This window comes from Jaculus jaculus, chromosome 1 (genome assembly GCF_020740685.1).
Source record: "Jaculus jaculus isolate mJacJac1 chromosome 1, mJacJac1.mat.Y.cur, whole genome shotgun sequence".
Lineage (NCBI taxonomy): Eukaryota > Metazoa > Chordata > Mammalia > Rodentia > Dipodidae > Jaculus > Jaculus jaculus.
Window position 1 is genome coordinate 58,550,359 of NC_059102.1, and position 18,976 is coordinate 58,569,334.

At 43.5% G+C, this 18,976-nt stretch overlaps 1 protein-coding gene across 5 annotated transcripts in view; it reads left to right on the top strand.

Moving 5' to 3' along the window:
* Positions 1-18,976, top strand: part of Tjp2 (tight junction protein 2) — a 154,222-nt gene that overhangs the window by 111,519 nt on the left and 23,727 nt on the right. For all 5 annotated transcript variants that reach the window (XM_045154290.1, XM_045154299.1, XM_004653146.2 and 2 more), the window contains 7 exons: positions 6,496-6,599; positions 7,434-7,587; positions 10,494-10,602; positions 10,699-10,832; positions 11,787-11,853; positions 12,653-12,803; positions 18,699-18,807. In XM_045154290.1, coding sequence (XP_045010225.1) covers positions 6,496-6,599; positions 7,434-7,587; positions 10,494-10,602; positions 10,699-10,832; positions 11,787-11,853; positions 12,653-12,803; positions 18,699-18,807 — 828 coding nt within the window. The remainder of the gene's footprint in view (positions 1-6,495; positions 6,600-7,433; positions 7,588-10,493; positions 10,603-10,698; positions 10,833-11,786; positions 11,854-12,652; positions 12,804-18,698; positions 18,808-18,976) is intronic.

An 18,976-nucleotide genomic window follows, 5' to 3' on the forward strand; every position in this document is an offset into this window, starting at 1 on the left:
TGTTTTGCCTCATTTGTTCTTTAATGTCCTTTATCTAAGGAGAAAAAGGTAAAGGGCCCCTAGGAATACAAAGTGGAGAGTCCTTGCACTTGAGTTTGAGTTTTGCATCTTAAGTAGTCTTTCAGGATGAGAGCGTTTGTTCACTTAGATTCTCATGGAGAGTTGGGTTACGTGAGAAGATGCCCACTCAGGTAACTGAAGGTCAATGTGAGAAGGTCAGTAATGGGATTCCTGGAGACCCAGAAAAAAAGACGCAAGTTGAGATTGCCCCATCACTGAGCATCTTCTGAGGTACAGAGATTTCGTGGGACTTTTGTACCTACTTGTTAGGAGTAGGTCCTTCATTAACCTCTACACATGCCTCCAGGTTGAAAGGTGGACTGTAGAGTTTTGATAATGATAATCAGGCAGGATAGTTCCTTTAGGATCTCGAGTTACTACAGTACTGCTTTTCTTTCTGTCTTTCCCCTTTCTCTTCACTTTTTTTTTTTTTTTCTGTCCTCCTGCCACAGGAAGAATCTCATTTTGTAGATAGTCATAGCACCTAAAAATCAAAAACTTGAACAGAAGTTTCATGAAACATTACTTATTCAGTGTGATGTACTCTGAGAGTTTCCATTACATTAAAAATTTAAAGTGCTGGTTGCAATTCAGTAAGTCAATTCAAGACTCACTAGTCAGTTGTAACCCATAGTTTAAGACATTGTCCTGAGACTCTCCAGGCCATGTTTGGCGTTAGTAAATTATAGAAATAAAGGGCTGTGTTCCTTTCCTGATAATCACTTTTTTAGCCATTTTTTTCTCTTAATGTGGATATCATTAAACAGCTCTTTGAGGTGATGAGGATTGAACCCGAGGCGTTATGCATGCCAGGCAAGTGCTTTGCCAAAGAACTGCATCTCTAGCCTGATTCTGCTTAAAATGTTTTCCCTTTTTCTTTTTCTTTTTTTTTAAATTTTATTTATTTATTTATTTGAGAGCGACAGACACAGAGAGAAAGACAGAGGGAGAGAGAGAGAGAATGGGCGCGCCAGGGCTTCCAGCCTCTGCAAACGAACTCCAGACGCATGCGCCCCCTTGTGCATCTGGCTAACGTGGGACCTGGGGAACCGAGCCTCGAACAGGGGTCCTTAGGCTTCACGGGCAAGCGCTTAACCGCTAAGCCATCTCTCCAGCCCCCTTTTTCTTTTTCTTATTTATTTGTGTGTGTGTTTGTATATGCGTATGATGTGTGTGTATGGATGCATCCATGTCATGACACTGATGTGGAAGGCACAGAACAATCTCTGGGTGGTTCTCCTTTTCTTCACCTTTTTTTTTTTGTTGTTGTTGTTGTTTGTTTTCTGAGATAGGTTCTCACTCTAGCTCAGGCTGACCTGGAATTCACTATGTAGTCTCAGGGTGGCCTTGAACTCACAGCGATCTTCCTACCTCTGCCTCTCAAGTGCTGGGATTAAAGACGTGCACCACCACACCCTGTTAACCTTCCACCATCTTTTGAGACAGAGTTTCTTGGCTCTACCTCCAGTTACATTAGGTATATTAGGGTTACAGACTCATGTGCCACTTTGCATCTGACTTTATATGGTCAGTGAGGACCATAGAACTTAGGTTGGCAGACTTGCAAGCAAGTGTCTTTAACTACTGAGCTCTCTCCTCAGCCCGATCCTACTTTTTACTACTTATTTATTTATTCATATTTTATTTACCTATTTTGAGAGACAGAGCAAGAGAGAATGGGCATGTCAAGGCCTCTAACCACTGCAAACCAAGTCTAGACACATGCACTACCATGTGTATCTGGCTTTATGTGGATCCTGGGGAATTGAAGCTGGGTCCTTTGGCATTGCAGGCAAGTGCCTTTACTGCTAAGTCATCTCTTCAGCCCTGATCTTACTTTTGGTTTTTCGAGATAGGGTCTCACTCTGGCCCAGGCTGACCTGGAATTCACCATGTAGTCTCAGGCTGGGCTCAAACTCATGACGATCCTCCTACCTCTGCCTCCCGTGTGCTGGGATTAAAGGCATGCACCACCATGCCCTTTGATCCTACTTTTTATTTTTTATTTTGAAAGTGACAGACACAGAGAGAAAGACAGATACAGGGAGAGAGAGAGAATGGGCACGCCAGGGCTTCCAGCCTCTGCAAACGAACTCCAGATGCGTGCGCCCCCTTGTGCATCTGGCTAACGTGGGACCTGGGGAACCGAGCCTCGAACCGGGGTCCTTAGGCTTCACAGGCAAGCGCTTAACTGCTAAGCCATCTCTCCAGCCCTGATCCTACTTTTTAAAAGAAAACTTTTGCAGCATTTTCCTGAATCACCTAGTAACTTAGCTTTCTGACTAAGGTTACATAAGAATGAATCTTTTAAGAAAAACAGCAGTGGGCAGGAGCAGTAGCTACATTTGATTAAGAAAAAACTACCTCCCATTCCCTTGGCCACCGTTGCAGCTCAGTGTCAGATGGCTTTGCTTGTCAGGATCCCGGAAGCTAGCTACTTGACTTTTTAATCTTCATTTAAAAAATGTTGCCAAACATAGCAGTAAGCCTATTTGCATACATTGTGCTAAGAGTACAGTTTATAAAAGAACAGAAGTGTTGCTGTGTAAGAAAAGCTAATTAGTTGCACTGTCTCATCCACTGCCCTGGGCTGTGAGCCGCCTGAGCAGCGCTGTGCTGTCATCCATAGAACTCTTACCTTTATTCTTTGATACTCTGCTTTCTAAGAAGGTGTGTGGGGGTGCACCTCACTACTTTGCGTGTGTCCATCCATGTGTAACCGTGTGTGCATGTGCAGTCCAAAGGGTGACATTGGGTATCTTCCTTACCTGCCCTTTCACCTTTTTTTTTTTTTTTTTTGAGATAAGGTCTCTTGCTAAAGCTGGGACTCATGACTTGGCTAGACTAGCTCTCTAGAAAGCCCTTAGTGTCCTTCCTATTTCTGCTTCTCTATGGCTGGGATTGCAGGCACATAGCTACCGTGCACCTCCATGTTAAGCTTCATTTGCAGTGGCAAGGGACCCTGACACACCCATACTACACACTCCCGTACACACCCACCCCACATAAATAAAAGATTTTTAAAAATATTTTATTATTTATTTGACAGAGAAAGAGGGAGAGAAAGAGACAGAGAATGGGTGCACCAGGGCCTCCAGCTACTGCAAACGAAGTCCAGACGCATGCACCCCTTGTGCATCTGGCTAACGTGGGTCCTGGGGAATCAAACCTGAGTCCTTTGGCTTTGCAGGCAAATGCCTTAATCACTAAGCCGTTTCTCCAGCCCAATAAAAGGTTTTCTTAATTGAATTTATCAGGCTGGGGAGATGGTTCAGTTGGTAAAAGCTCTTGCCAAGCAACTGTGAGGACCAGAGTTTGATTTCAGCCCCCGTGTAAATGCTGACTTGGTGTGGTGGCCTGCCTGTAAACCCCAGCTCTTGGGAGGCAGAGACAGGGGATCTCCAGGGCACACTGGCTAGTTAACCCATTGAATTGGTGAGTTCTGGGTTCAAGTGAGAGACCCTGTCTCAATAAATAGGTAGACAGCAACTGATGTCAACCTTTGTCCTCCACCCTCATGCTTACATGTGTACCTGCACACTGTGGTGGCCTGCCTGTAAACCCCAGCTCTTGGGAGGCAGAGACAGGGCATCTCCAGGGCACACTGGCTAGTTAACCCATTGAATTGATGAGTTCTGGGTTCAAGTGAGAGACCCTGTCTCAATAAATAGGTAGACAGCAACTGATGTCAACCTTTGTCCTCCACCCTCATGCTTACATGTGTACCTGCACACATGTGCCCCAAAACACAAACGTGTGTGTACACGAACATACACGTGATGCAAAATAAAGGAGTGGAATTAAAAACTTGAATGCCTCTTTTCAAACCTGCTATGTTGTGGCAGCTTTCTAAAGTCACTACAATTCATCCATAAAATCTATGTTTGGGGGCTGGAGAGATGGATCAGCAGTTAAGGTGCTTGCCTGCAAAGGACCCCCAGGCCTGATTCGCCCACACCCACATAAAGCCAGATGCACAAAGTGGTGCATGGAGTTTGGCTAGAGGTCCTGGCGCACTCACGCTGTCTCTCTTCTCGCTGTCTCTCTCTGCTTACAAATAAAAAAAAATGTGTATGGGTATAGGTTTAATAAGTAGATTCAGAATAGTCTGAAGAGCAGTTAAAATATTGAGAAATATGCATCCTTAGCTATTAATTTTTTAAAAAGTATTTCAGAGTACATAACCCCCCAGGGCATGCTTGTTTTTCGTTTCAGTGCTGTAGTAATTGCTTTGGCTGGCTCATTCATCTCTTTTCATCACAAGCCACATGTCTTTCAAAGCCAAAACTGATGTGTTGCAGGTGAAGCTAGGCTGTGTGTGCTGCCTCCCTGTGGGCAGCCTCGTTGTCAATGGGATCTCCTCTTAAATGTGCTAAGCCTGGCTATGTCCTCAATTGGATATTCAAAAAGTGTTAATTTTGCAGCAAACACCCACGTGACTTTCACCTAGGTTTGCCATTTATTAACATCTACCCCAGTTGCTTTTTTCCCTCTTCCTCCTCCTTTTTTTCATTTCTATCTACCTTTACCTTAATTTATTTTTCCAACCAGCGAAAGCAAGTTGTCTGAAGTCACCATTAGCTATGCATATTTGAGCAGGCAGAGTCTCTCAAGGATAAGAGCATCCTTCTATGTCACCATAGTGACATTATCACACTTAAGGAAGTTAGTAAAATAATGGGTTCTCATATGTTATAATACAGTTCATTTTGAAGTCACTGAAAATATTATAATGTATCTCACCTCCCTTGGACTAAGGGGCTAGTAATGATTTGTACATTGCACTTGACTTTTTTTTTTTTAATTTATTTAAGAGAGAGAAAGAGGTGCATGTGCGCACGCATGTGTGCACACACACACACACACACACACACACACAAAGAGAATGAGCATGCCAGGGTCTCTAGCCACTGCAAACGAACTTCAGATGTGTGTGCCACCTATGTATCTGGCTTATGTGGGGACTGGGAAATCGAACCTGGGTCATTATGCTTTGCAAGCCAGTGCCTTAACTGCTAAGCCATCACTCCAGCCCTTATGAGAGAATTAAAAAATATATATTTACGGGCTAGAGAGGTGGCTTAGCTGTTAAGGTGCTGGCCTGCAAAGCCAAATGACTCAGGTTTGATTCCCCGGGACCCGTGTAATCACAAGGTGGCAGTCTGGAATTTGTTTGCAGTGGCTAGAGCCCTTGGCATGCCCATTCTCTCTCCTTCTCTTTGCCTCATTCCCTCTCTCAAATAAAATAAAATAAAACAAATACTGATTTTGCAAGGAGGGAAAGGAAAGATAGACAAAGAGAAAGAAAATGGGCTCACCATAGTCTCTTGCTACTGGGCTCAAATTCCAGATATATCTGCCACTTTGGGGCCACTGGCTTTACATTTATGTGGGCATGGGGAGTTGTACCTGTGCCAGTAGGCTTTTCAATCAAATCCTTTAACCACTGAGTGATCGCCCTAGCTCGAGAGGATTTTTTTTTTTGCTATTATTTTTGCCTTTTTTTCTTTTTGGGGGGGATAGTCTCATGTGGTTCAGGTTGGCCTCCAACTTCCTAGATAGCTGAAGATGACCTTAAAGTGTGTGTGTGTGTGTGTGTGTGTGTAGAGAGAGAGAGAGAGAGGGGGAGGGAGAGAACTTAGGGAACTTGCCTGGAGAGATGGCTTGGTGGGGTAGTTAAAGGTGTTTCTTTGTAAGCCTGCCAGCCTGGGTTCAATCCCCTAGTACCCAAGTAAAGACAGATGAACAAAGTGGAGCATGCATCTGGAGTTTGTATGCAGGGGCAAGAGGCTGGTGCCTTCGCACTTGGCTTTTATATCTCTTTTAATTTAGAAGAGTTCTATATATATGTAATTGTGTAATTGACCTTTTTTTTTTTTAAAGAGTCTTGGGCAGTGATTACCTTAAAGGATATCCCATATACAGAATTAGGTTGTTGTTCTTCTCTCTTTTTTTTGAAAGCAGGGTCAACTTACTCGAGCTTAGGCTGGTCTTGAGCTCACAGTGATCCCCCTACCTTAGCCTCCTGAGTGCTGGGATTAAAGGCATGTGCCACCACACTGGTTATAATTAGTTTTTTTTCTTTTTTTGAGGCAAGCCCAATAGACTGCCCCCATTTTTATGAGAGCTTGCTCACGCACATGCGAGAAAGAGAATTGGTGTGCCAGAGCCTCCAGCTCTAGACACGTGTGCCCCTGTGCATGCGCAGCTGTGTGTGCTTGAGTCACCTTGTGTGTCTGGCTTATGTGTGACCTGGAGAGTTGAACATGCGTCCTCAGGCTTTACAGACAAGTGCCTTAACCACTAGGCCATCTCTTCTGCCCCAGAATTATTTTTCATAAGTATTTTTAAATAGTCTTAAAAAGCCAGTTAAGTTTTCTGAACAATTTGAGGATGTACATGTGTGCATTTTTGTTTTTGTTTCTTGTCTTCTAGAGTATGGTCTCCGGCTGGGAAGTCAGATCTTCATCAAGGAAATGACCAGAACGGGTCTGGCAACCAAGGATGGCAACCTTCATGAGGGGGACATAATTCTCAAGGTGGGAGGTCAAGGACGGGAGCAGTTGTGTGCCCGCTTGTGTTCTGGTCTGCATTCCCATGTCCATGCTCTAGGATGCAAACTTAGCTGCAGGTGAGGTCAGTAGTAAGCCAGAAGCCAGGAGGAGCTGCACAGTGACGTGGTTTTCATCAGAAAGTCCAGACAGTGAGACTGCCACTCGATAGAAGCGTGCTTCCCTAGCACGTGTGAAGCCCTAGGCCATTCCTTGCAAAAAGGAAAAGAAAGAAAAAGAAAAACACTTTCAGAGATTAATGGTGGCTAAGAACTATGAAAGGGGGAAAAAAAAGGAAAGAAGGGAGTTGAGAGAGAGAGAGAGAGAGAGAGAAAACAAAAGGAAGGAATGGAAGGAGCGAGAAAAGGAAGGGAGGGAGGGAGGGAAGAGATGACAAACTCTCAAGGTAAACATCCCTGTGTATTTAAAGTTTAGATTCCTGTTCTCTGAACCAAAGAAAGATGAACCAGGGAACTGTTGGTTGATGCTGAATATTTAATGGTTTTTGTAAACTGCTCCAGTCAGGAAACATGTTCCTGTAGTAAACCAAACCATCACCTTGAACTTGGAAGTTAAATAAGTTAGCAGAGTAATTTAAGTCCACTGTGACTCTTTCATGCTTGTTTCAGGGATCTGGGCATGCGTGGTTATATTTTAATTAGAAGAGGATTCACTTTTATTCAGGCATCATCCCAAAGTCTGTGTCTGAGATGGTGAGCGAGTTCTCACCATTTTTAGAAAGGAAGGGGAAAGTATGACATTCTCTCTTTAGCTGTGAATAGTTAGTCTGCATATAACACCACCACCCTCTCATAAACACAGATCAATGGAACTGTTACTGAGAACATGTCTTTAACGGATGCTCGGAAGTTGATAGAAAAGTCCAGAGGAAAACTGCAGCTCGTGGTGCTGAGAGACAGCAAGCAGACCCTGATCAACATCCCATCTCTAAATGACAGTGACTCTGAAGTGGACGGTAAGAGCACCTGAGAAGATGACTCACCGCTAAAGGCACTTGCTTGCAAAGTCTTTTGGCTCCGGTTCAATTTCCAAGCTAGCTATGTAAGCCAGATGCAAAAAGTGGTATAGCATTTGGTGTTCAGTTGTAGTGGCAAGAGGCCCTGGCACACGCACGCACATGCACACACACGCATATACAGATGCATAAAGAAATTAAAAGGTGAAGTAGAAAGTAGGAAATTGGGCTGTCTAGCCGGACATCAGGGGTCACTCTTGCAGGCTCATCTGCGTAGCTCAGCTGCCAGTTAGAGGTTGAATTTCCCGTGGAAGGCTGCTTTTTAAACCTTAATTCCAAGAGAAGTCTTCTGCTATTACTTGCTTATTAAAGTGTCCACTGAAATTATGTGTCCTGTATGAAATTCTGATGCCCTTGTGAACTCTCTGAAGCCTCTGAAATAAGCCACGGTAAACAAAATTTGTTCGTTAAAAAATGTACTCATGAGGGTGGACAGATGGCTAAGGTGGCTAAGGCACCTGCCTGTGAAGCTTAAGAACCCCTGTTTGAATCTCCAGGTCCCATGTGAGCCATTCACACAGTGACGTATGCATACAATGTCACACATGTGCTCAAGAGGATGCACACATCTGGCGTTTGTTCACAGAGGCTGGAGGCCCTCGTACTTCCATTCTTTCTCTCAAAATAAAAATAAATGTACTCAGGGCTGGAGAGATGGCTTAGCAGTTAAGCACTTGCCTATGAAGCCTAAGGACCCCGGTTCGAGGCTTGATTCCCCAGGATCCACGTTAGCCAGATGCACAAGGGGGTGCACGCGTCTGGAGTTCGTTTGCAGTGGCTGGAGGCCCTGGCACGCCCATTCTCTGTCTCTCTCTATCTGACTCTTTCTCTCCCTGTCACTCTTAAATAAATAAAATGATCAATAAATAAAAATGATCAAAAAATAAAAATAAAAAATAAATGTAATCAGGAGTATTTAAAAAACCACATCACTGATACATTTTCTAATTGTTTATTCTTTCATGAACTTGTGAGTCCTTAAAAATGGCTAATATTTCCAACAAAGAGAAGACAGTTTAGAAGTTGGATGAAAACATATAAACATTACAAAAAATGACTAGTCATTGGCTGAACATTGTGATATTGATTGTTTTGTAAGGTCACCTTCTCTCTCTCTCTTTTTTTATTTTCCAAGGTAGGGTCTCACTCTAGCTCAGGCTGACCTGGAATTCAATTCACTAGGTAGTCTCAGGGTGGCCTTGAACTCATAGCAGTCCTCCTACCTCTGCCTCCCGAGTGCTGGGATGAAAGGCGTGCGCCACCACGCCTGGCTCTTCTTTTGGTCTTTTTGAGGTAGGGTCTCACTGTAGTCCAGGCTAACCTGGAATTCACTATGTAGTCTCAGGGTGGCCTCCAATTTACAGGGATCCTCCTACCTCCTCAGTGCTGGGATTAAAGGCGTGCAGCACCGCACCTGGCTCACTTTCCCTTTTTAATAGCTGAATTTATTACTCAGATGTAAATTATACACATGTGTTCATGTAATGTGTATTAAACATTTTAACATGGTAAAAATCACCAAGATTAGTGAAGAGTCATAGAGTGTCCTTCTGGACTATAAGTGATTGTTCTTGTGAGGGAAAGGTGCTAACAGTTCAACTTCTGAAGCCTTAAAATTAGTATTTTTTGATTTAAGAATTTCTTTCTTAAACCTTGCTAGTTAATTATTATGTTTGTTTTTGAGACATGGTTTCACTATGTATCCCAGATTGACCTTGGACTCAGCATGCGTTCCAGGCTGGTCTCAAACTCAGTAATCCTCCAGCCTCGGCCACTGTACGGCTGGCACTGCAGGCGTGCCCCACCACGCCTGGCTCTGAGTGGATGAGAAGTCTGTGCTGTGAACCCAGTGTGGGAGAGCGAGGAGGATCCTGAGACTTCAGCTCAGTTCGTTTCCCTGCACCATGTGATCCTCAGCCTCCCAGCCGCATGTTGACCTGACATGGGGAGCTTGAAGAACTGCAGTGCTTTGGGTCTCAGTAAGCGCCCCAGCTGGTTTGCACATTAGAATGTGAGAAGCACTGGTCTGTTTGGTGAGAGTGAGTGTATGATCTCCATTGCACAGCCCTGGATTAAAAAGAAATATTTAAGAGAAAAAGATTCCAACAAGGCATGGTGGTGCACATCTTTCCTGCACTCAGGAGGCAGAGGAAGGAGTTGAGGCCAGCCTGAGATTACATAGTGAATTCCAGGTCAGTCTGGGCTAGAATGAGACTCTACCTTGGAGAAAAAATGTCCAGAAAGTTCCAAAATGGGAAACTTGAGTTTTGGCATGTGCTGAATCTATGAGTGAAAATGTGTGTGGGTGTACCCCCATAGCATTCTGCCCATGCACGGTCTGCAATCTCTCTAGTATTTTTCTTGTGATTTTCCCCAAGACCACACAGTGTAACAACTATATGCCCAGCATTTACATGACATGGTCTGTCACAGGTGATGTAGAGATGATCTGAAATGTGCAGGACGGTGTAGGTTACATGCAAGTAGTATGCCATGTTACATAAAGGACTTAATCGCCTGCAGATTTTGCTGGGGGAGTAGTTCTGGAGCCAATTTCTCCAACAGACAGAGGAACCCTATATCTGAATTGTGTCTCCTTCACTAGCAGCTTTGAAGGAAAGTGGGGTGAAAGAGAAATATGTAATTTTGATTTGACTTCTTTTCTATTAATACCTTTCCTTAAAAGTTGTATTCCTCCCCAGAAAAAGAAAAACTGTTGGACTAATGGCAATTTTTTTCTGCCTTTCTTTCCTCATTTCCCATGTTTTCTATCTAAAGAGTAGTGTACTTTTTGACACATATCTTACATGTATTATTTTAAAGTCTTTTCTGATTTTTGAAACCAGATATCTCAGAAATCGAGTCAAACCGGTCCTTTTCCCCAGAGGAGCGGCGCCAGCACTGCTCTGATAACGACTATCACTCCTCCAGCGAGAAGTTGAAGGACAGGCCGAGGTAAGGAAGTATGCGTTTTCCCTGCACAGACCACTATGAGCGTCTGTGTTGTGAATCTGCTACCTCTTGAGACATGACCATGGTGTGTCCTTTAAGTTCAAGGGAGGAAACGTCAGGCAGACTGTCCAGGATGGGAGCCACACCCACTCCATTCAAGTCCACAGGGGATATCACAGCTGCAGTTGTCACAGAGACGAGCAAGGAGCCCAGATACCAAGAGGAACACCCAGGTGAGGCTTTAAGACCACTGGGTTTTTGTGGGGAGTGCTGTGAGTTGAGCCCAGGCTTGTTCCTGTTAAGCATACACCCTACCACACAGCTATACCCCCAGCTCTCGACCACACATTTTCAGCAGTTTAGTTCAGAAGTATAATAAGTTTGATACTTCCAGAAGGTGGCTTGAAGAAATGAAATTATTTAAGAAGAAACACTGCTTTTAGCATAAAAATTACAACAATCCTTTCTGCCGTGCCATCAGACTTGGTCACATTTTGGTGTATTTGAGGAGTTTCAGTCCTTCTTGTCTTATGTGTGTGATTGGCCTCATATCTCTCAGTGTGCTCCCTCTACCCTTCCATTATCATTAGAGTTTCACATGCATAAATATTTATACGTGGGGAAAGCACAGCATTATATGATTTTCTGGTTATGAAGAACTGCCTTTGCATTTTGGAGGTTCATTTCTCTTACTGTAACCATGACACCTGCTAATGCTCTATCCTAAAGATTTCTTTTTGTTTGATGCGATGGCATTGACACACACTGGAACCCTGTGGATTTCACTGTCTTCATATTTTGGAAAAAAAAAAACTGCTAGACCAGATGATAAGGAAAGTTTTTATTGCTTTGTTTTATTGTTCTTTATGACCTGGCAAATAAGCCCATGTCCTTCTGCCTGCTAGGCAGGCTACACGCTAAGCTACACTCCAGTCTCCACTAAGCATTTTTGTTTTTAAAAAAATTTTATTTATTTATTTGCAAGGAGTGAGGAAGAGAGAGAAAGAGAATGGGCATACCAAGGCCTCTGGCCTCTGCAAATGAACTCCAGATACATGTGCCACTTTGTGTATCTGGCTTTACATGGGTACTGGGGAATCAAACCCAGGTTGTTAGGTTTTGCAGGCAAGTGCCTCAGCTGTTGAGCCATCTCTCTAGCCCAACACTAAGCATTGTTTAATCCACAGTTCCTCAACCCAGAGCAGCCCCTAGAACTTTCCTTCGTCCCAGTCCTGAAGATGAAGCAATCTACGGGTAAGTACTTCCATTTCTCTTCTCTCCACTTCCTCCCACTCAGCTTGTCTCCTAAGCTGAAATCCACAAAAAGGGTGTTTTTTTTTTTAAGTAATCACAAATGGTGATTTTGCATACAATAAGCCACTTTTAACCAACCTCCAACTGTATTCTTAAGTAAGAGGAATTATTTGTGGCAAAAGCAAAATAGGGGTGTGATTGAACCTTGTGACGTTAATGTCTGATCACTTACCTGTTACTTCTCCTGAATGTTATCTGAGTATTTGCATTGGCTGGTGCATCGCTGCCAGGTAGACAGAGCAGCTCTAGCTGGTGGAACTTCAGTAGGGATGCGGTGATGTGAGTGATGGAGCCAGTGTGATGGGGAGGCAGGAGTGACGTAAAGCTCTGCTCTCAATAATAAGTCCCTGGGTCATCGGTGTCTAGGGCAGCAGTTGGATTAGGACCAGCTTCCTTGGATTCAGACCTGTGGGTGCCACTGGCTATTGGAAGAGCATCTTCCTTGGAACAGTCCTGATGTGGGAGTGTGATAGCTGATTAGCCTCTCCTTTCATTTGCTCCCTCATCTTAAATGAGCTGACCTGATAATTCTATATTTCTACTCTTTTACCAGCAGTGTGGGCCTCTGGACCTTCCTTTCACTGTCCATGGGAAATAAATTATGGAAAAATGAGAGGAAACTTAGTAAACTATCAATCACTCTTGAGCTAGAAGAAATTAAATCTCTCATCTGTTAATATGAATTCCATCATTTAAACAATATTTTTCATCTTTCTTTTCTAACCCAAACCTTCCGCAGTCCTAACACCAAAATGGTGAGGTTCAAGAAAGGAGATAGTGTGGGCCTCCGTCTGGCTGGCGGCAATGATGTTGGCATATTTGTTGCTGGCATTCAGGAGGGCACCTCGGCAGAGCAGGAGGGGCTACTGGAAGGAGACCAGATTCTGAAGGTAAGGGAGGTACAGCCCTCCTTCTAGAAATTACTTGGGAAAGTGAGATTTTGTGGGTGTTTTCCTATAAGGAAAGATGCAGTGGGCCCAGGTTTTGGAAATAGGAAAACCATAGGTTTGTTGAGGTCTAGGATATGTGATCTCTGTATCCTTCGGATGGGCTCTTTTTTGTTAGTCCTGGAATCTAAAACTCATTCCTATATCTGTGTTTTACAGAGAGGGAGGGAGAAGAAGAAAGAGAAAGAATAAATCTAAGAATATGCAAGAAGTTTATTTTAAGCCAGGCGTGGTGGCACACGCCTTTAATCCCAGCACTCAGGAGGCAGAGGCAGGAGGATTGCTGTTCAATGCCACCCTGAGACTACATGGTGAATTCCAGGAGAGCCTGAGCTAGAGTGAGACCCTACCTCAAAGGAAAAAAAGTTTATTTTGATTGTTTTCTTTGTGTTCCCTGCTGGGCGTCACTCTTTAAGCCTGCAACTGAGTAAAGTTGGATGTTGGCCTCAGACCCTGGGATTTGAATCCTGCCCTAGCTTCCTGTTAGTACATAAGATTCAATTGCTCTGCAAATGGGCATTGCAGCATCTGCCCGGCAAGAATCAGGAAAGGTCAGAAGAGAGTGTGTAACCAAGGCCCCCAGCAGAGGTTCTTGGCAGAGTGGGAAGATCTCCTAGTCTTTCTCTCTGCCAGAAGATAGCTCTCACACACAGCTGCTGCTCAATATGTTGTTCATGGTCTCAACGTTGTCCAGGGAAAGGCATTTGTGGCTATCACAAATATTGGTACATTTAAAATTATTACATATGGGCTGGTGACATGGCTTAGCGGTTAAGGTGCATGCCTGCACAGCATAAAGACTCAGGTTTGATTTTCCAGGTCCCACATAAGCCAGATGCACATGGTGGTGCATGTGTCTGGAATTTGTTTCCAGTGGCTAAAGACCTTGGCATGCCCATTCTCACTCTTTCTGTCTCTTTTGCCCTCTCTCTCTGTCTCCAATAAATAAAAATAAACAAAATTATTGCACACTTTTTAAATTTGCTAATATTAAAGAAGTAAAAATGAGATTGGTGGCATATACTTGTAATACCAATGCTTGGGAGGCTGATGCAAGAGGATCGTGAGTTTGAGGATGTCCTGGGTTATATAGTGAGTTTGAAGCTAGACTGTCTCCCATCCCCTCTCACATATGCAATTAAAAAATGATAACTTGGGCTGGAGAGATGGCTTCATGGTTAAGTGCTTGCCTGTGAAGCCTAAGGACCCCAGTTTGAGGCTTGATTCCCTAGGACCCACGTAAGCCAAATGCACAAGGTGGCACATGCATCTAGAGTTCGTTTGCAGTGGCTAGAGGCCCTGGCGCGCCCATTCACTCTCTATCTGCCTCCTTCTCTCTCTGTCACTCTCAAATAAATAAATAAAAATAAACAAAAATTTTAAAAATGATAACAGGCTGGAAAGGTGTCTTAGTGGTTAAGGCACTTGAGTGAAAAGCCAAAGGACACAGGTTCGATTTCCCCAGGATACATGTAAGCCAGATATACAAGGTGGCACATGCATTGAATTCATGTGCAGCGGCTGAAGGCCCTGGCATGCCCATTCTCTCTCCTTTTTAATAAAAATTATTTATTTATTTGCAAGCACAGTGAGGAGATAGTGGACATGCCAAGGCTTCTAGCCACTGCAAACACATTCCAGATGCATGTACCACTTGATGCATCTGGCTCTACATGGGTGCTAGGTAATCGAACCCAGGTCATTAGACTTTGCTGACAAGCTCCGTAACCACTGAGCCATTTCTCCAGTCCCCATTCTCTCTCTTTCTATCTGCCTTTTTTTTCCTCTCTCTCAAATAAATAATAAAAATAAATAAAACTTTAAAAAATATTTTAGGGCTGGACAGATGGCTTAGCTGTTAAGCACTTGCCTGTGATGCCTAAGGACCCTGGTTCGAGGCTGGGTTCCCCAGGATCCACGTTAGCCAGATGCACAAGGGGTTGCACGCATGCATCTGGAGTTCATTTGCAATGCCTGGAGGCCCTGGTGCACCCATTCTCTCTTTCTCTCTCTCTGCCTCTTTCTGTCTCTCTCTGTTGCTCTCAAATAATAAATAAAAATAAACGAAAAAAAGTTTTTTAAATATATTTTTAAATGTTTTTTTTTAATTATTTATTTATTTATTTGAGAGCGACAGACACAGAGAGAAAGACAGATAGAGGGAGAGAGAGAATGGGCGCGCCAGGGCTTCCAGCCTCTGCAAACGAACTCCAAACGCATGCGCCCCCTTGTGCATCTGGCTAACGTGGGATCTGGGGAACCAAGCCTCGAACCAGGGTCCTTAGGCTTCACAGGCAAGCGCTTAACCGCTAAGCCATCTCTCCAGCCCTTCATTATATTTTTAAAAATATGATAACTGAGGCTGGAGAGATGGCTTAACAGTTAAGGCACTTGCCTGTAAAGCCTAAGAACCCAGGTTCAGTTCCCCATTACTCACATAAAGCCAGATGCACAAACTGGCACATGATCTGTAGTTCATTTGCAGCAGTGGCTAGAGGCCCTGTTGTGCCTATTTTCTTCCTCTGTCTGCTTCTCTCTCAAATAAATAAATAAAAATTTTAAAATTAAAACTGAACATTGACATCTTATGAGATGCAAATGAATTTTTATTGACTTTAGAATAAACTTCAAGAATACCAAATGTTCACTGCTACAAAAATATGGAGTCGTAGGAAACTCTTTTTTGACTATTTTCTTTAAATTTTTGGTTTTTTTAAAAATATATTTATTTGTTTATGAGAGAGAGAGAGAGAGAGAGAGAGAGAGAGGGAGGGAGAGAATGGGTGCACCAGGGCCTCTAGCCACCACAAATGAACTCTAGATGCATGTGCCACCTTGTGCATCTGGCTTACATGGGTCCTGGGGAATCGAACCTGGGTCCTTTGGCTTTGCAGGCAAACGCCTTAACCGCCAAGCCATTTCTCCAGCCCAAAATTTTGGTTTTTTGAAGTAGGGTCTCACTCTAGCTCAGACTGTCCTGGAATTCACTGTGTAGTCTCAGGGTGGCCTCGAACTCACAGCGATCCTCCTACCTCTGCCTCCCAGATTGCTGGGTTTAAAGGAGTGTGCTACCACGCCTGGCCAAATTTAATTTTTATTTATTTATTTGAGAGAGGGTGAGAGAGAGAGAGGGAGAGAATGGGTGTACCAGGGCCTTCAGCTGCAGCAAATGAACTCTAGACACATGCGCTGCCTTGTGCAGCTGGCTTAGGTAGGTCCTGGGGAATTGAACCTGGGTCCTTTGGCTTTGCAGGCAAGTGCCTTAACCACTAAGCAATCTCTCCAGTACCCTAGGTAACTCTTTATTGGAATTTTGTAATTTCTTTCTGATCACACACATACATGCAGCATTGACTTTAGAGGAAAGTATATGTGTGAATAAATGGAGGCAGGGTCTGGTAGGCACTGCCAGCTTACCAGGCCTGAAAGAGAGGGGAGCGAAAAATGCAGGCGGCCAGGGAGACAGACACCCTTCTGCTGCGCTCTGCTGTGGTGGTCACATTTCCTGTCTGGGGTAGGGAGCGGCAGACCTTCTCACAAGCTTTGCTAAAGCTTTCTAACAAAACCCTCACCCCCCGTTGGCTCCAGGCTGGATGCTAGACCACCGGGCAAACCTCATAGCAGCACGTGATCTTGGACACCCTGTGTTACTGATGAAAATCTTATCCAAGGGCCAGCATGCGCTGGTTGCTATCAGCAGATATGCTAATGGATGGATAGCATGCTGCCCACTACTGTCAGAGGCTGTCAGCTACAGCTTTTGGGGGGTGAGGTTCAAGAATGAATTAGGTTTGTCTTGTGGAGAGGACAAATTTCTAAAATTTCCATGAAGAAAAGTGGAGAATTCACCTCCAGGCTTTATAGTCCAATTTTCTGTAAGATATTGATAAAGAAAACTGAGTAAAAAGTCACCACACTTCACATGAAAGTGTCCCACCGGTAGGCAGTGCCTGCCAGACCCCACATCCAGCTAATCACATCTATCCTTTCCTCTACAGTCAATGCTGTATGTATGTGTGTGGTCAGAAAGAAATTACAGAATTTCAGTAGTTACCTAGGGTCCTGGAGAGATTGCTTAGTGGTTAAGGCACTTGCCTGCAAAGCCAAGGGACCTAGGTTCGATTCTCCAGGATGTCACTAGGGTGAGCAGACACCATGGAACTAGCTTCTCTTGCATATTCCCCTGCGGGATCAGGCAACAGGTCAGTCTTGGTTATCATTTCCTTTGACTACAAAAGGAACCCCACTTCTGGAAAGGGTGAGAAAGATTTGAGTTCCCCTTGCTGGGCAGAGGAGCTGCTGTACCACTGGAACTATAGCTGATAACCCCATCCTGTCAGGCTCAAAGCAGCCCCGACTGGATTCTGCTGACTACTGAACAGCTAATGAAAGACGATACTTATCAGAAAGGAGTGCACAGTGCAACCTTCAAGTAGAAAAGGGCTGCCCTGGCTTTTTTCTCTTTAATGAGTTTCTGAAATCCTTTTATTTCCTTCTTGTTGATAACAAAGATACCCATACTTTATTTTTTGGTGCCTGGCCTATTTCTTTTTCTTCTCTCTCTCTCCCCTCCCTCCCTCCCTCTCTCTCTCTTTCTTTCTTTCTTCTTGTTTTTCAAGGTAGGCTCTCACTCTAGCCCAGGCTGACCTGGAATTCACTGTTTCTTTGCTTATTATTTGTATAGTAAGGTTAACATTTCTCTCTTTCAAAAGCTGTTGTAGGATAGAACATCAAAAAGAATGGAAAAGACTTTTTTGTTGTTTGTTTTGTTTCTGTTTTGGCTTGTGCACTTGGCTTACTTAGAGACTTGATAGTATGTTTGCATTCTAGTTTTGGTCCTGACATAAAGTTCATAAAGGTTCTAGATTTCTCCCTTATTCTTAGCCTAGAAATGGGCAGAGGGAACCTTTGAAGTCCTGCCTATGGCACTGTTATATTTAATGAACAAATAAATACAAGCATTTGTAGTATGTGTAAAAAAAAAAAAAAGCATTCAAAAAAAGCACATTCATGTGGCCATACATACAGACAGATGTAGTTCTACAAATGGCCCCAGAAAGAACTAGATACCAACATTCATGATCTCTCTTTGGAGACACAGAGGTAGAAATGTAACACTTTCCACGACAGCATTGTTTCAAGGAGAAAGCTAATTGCTTAGTACACTTCATTTTCAAAACACCAAATTAGTTTCATTCCAGTAATTTCACATCATTATACATTTTTGATTTAATTAAAGCCCAGATAATTGTAGAGGTTTTTTTTTTTTTTTCTCAGTAAGAAAGCATTACTTTTTTTTTTTTTTTTTTTTGCTTGTATAAATGTAGCTCAGAGTAGCCTTAAATTTGCTATGTAGCTAAGGATGACCTTGAACTCCTGATCCTTTTTACTCTCTCTCTCCCAAGTACTAGGATCACAGGCAGTTACCACCATGCCTGGTGTTAGATCCCTTTTAAGCTATTGGAGTTACAGGAAGAAAGTGTAACTGATCAGAATGTGTATTTGCAGATTTTACTTAAACAAACCCATAAAACAAGTGGTGTCATGTATGCTTATGACAGAACCTACCACTCCATATTGATTATAGTCATCCGTTTCATACTTGCTGCTGATGATCCTAGAGGTCACTGATTTGCTTAGATTAGCTGGTTAGTGAGCCTCAGGGATTCCCTGTCTCTGCCTCCTACCATTGGGATGACAGGTACATGCCCTGGTGCTGTTAACACGGGTGCTAAAGATCCTTGCTTGCTTAGCAAGTCCTTTATTCACTGAGGCAGCTTCCTACCCTGTTTGTTTGTTTTTTTTCCTTTCTAATTTCTGGTTTTCTTTCCCTAACAGGTAAACACACAGGACTTCAGGGGTCTGGTTCGGGAAGACGCTGTTCTCTACCTGTTAGAAATCCCCAAAGGTGAAACTGTGACCATTCTGGCCCAGAGCCGAGCTGATGGTGAGCAAGTTAGGTGGTAGATTCCAGCTGAGGGAAGTAGGAAGATGAAAGAGGTGTTTTAGGATCAGAATAGGCAGCACTGTTCTCAGGTATATGGAGAAAGTTTGAGTGTCATCCAACTTTGTGTTAAAATGTTTTTCCTGAACCTACTGAAATTGGTTCACTAGTG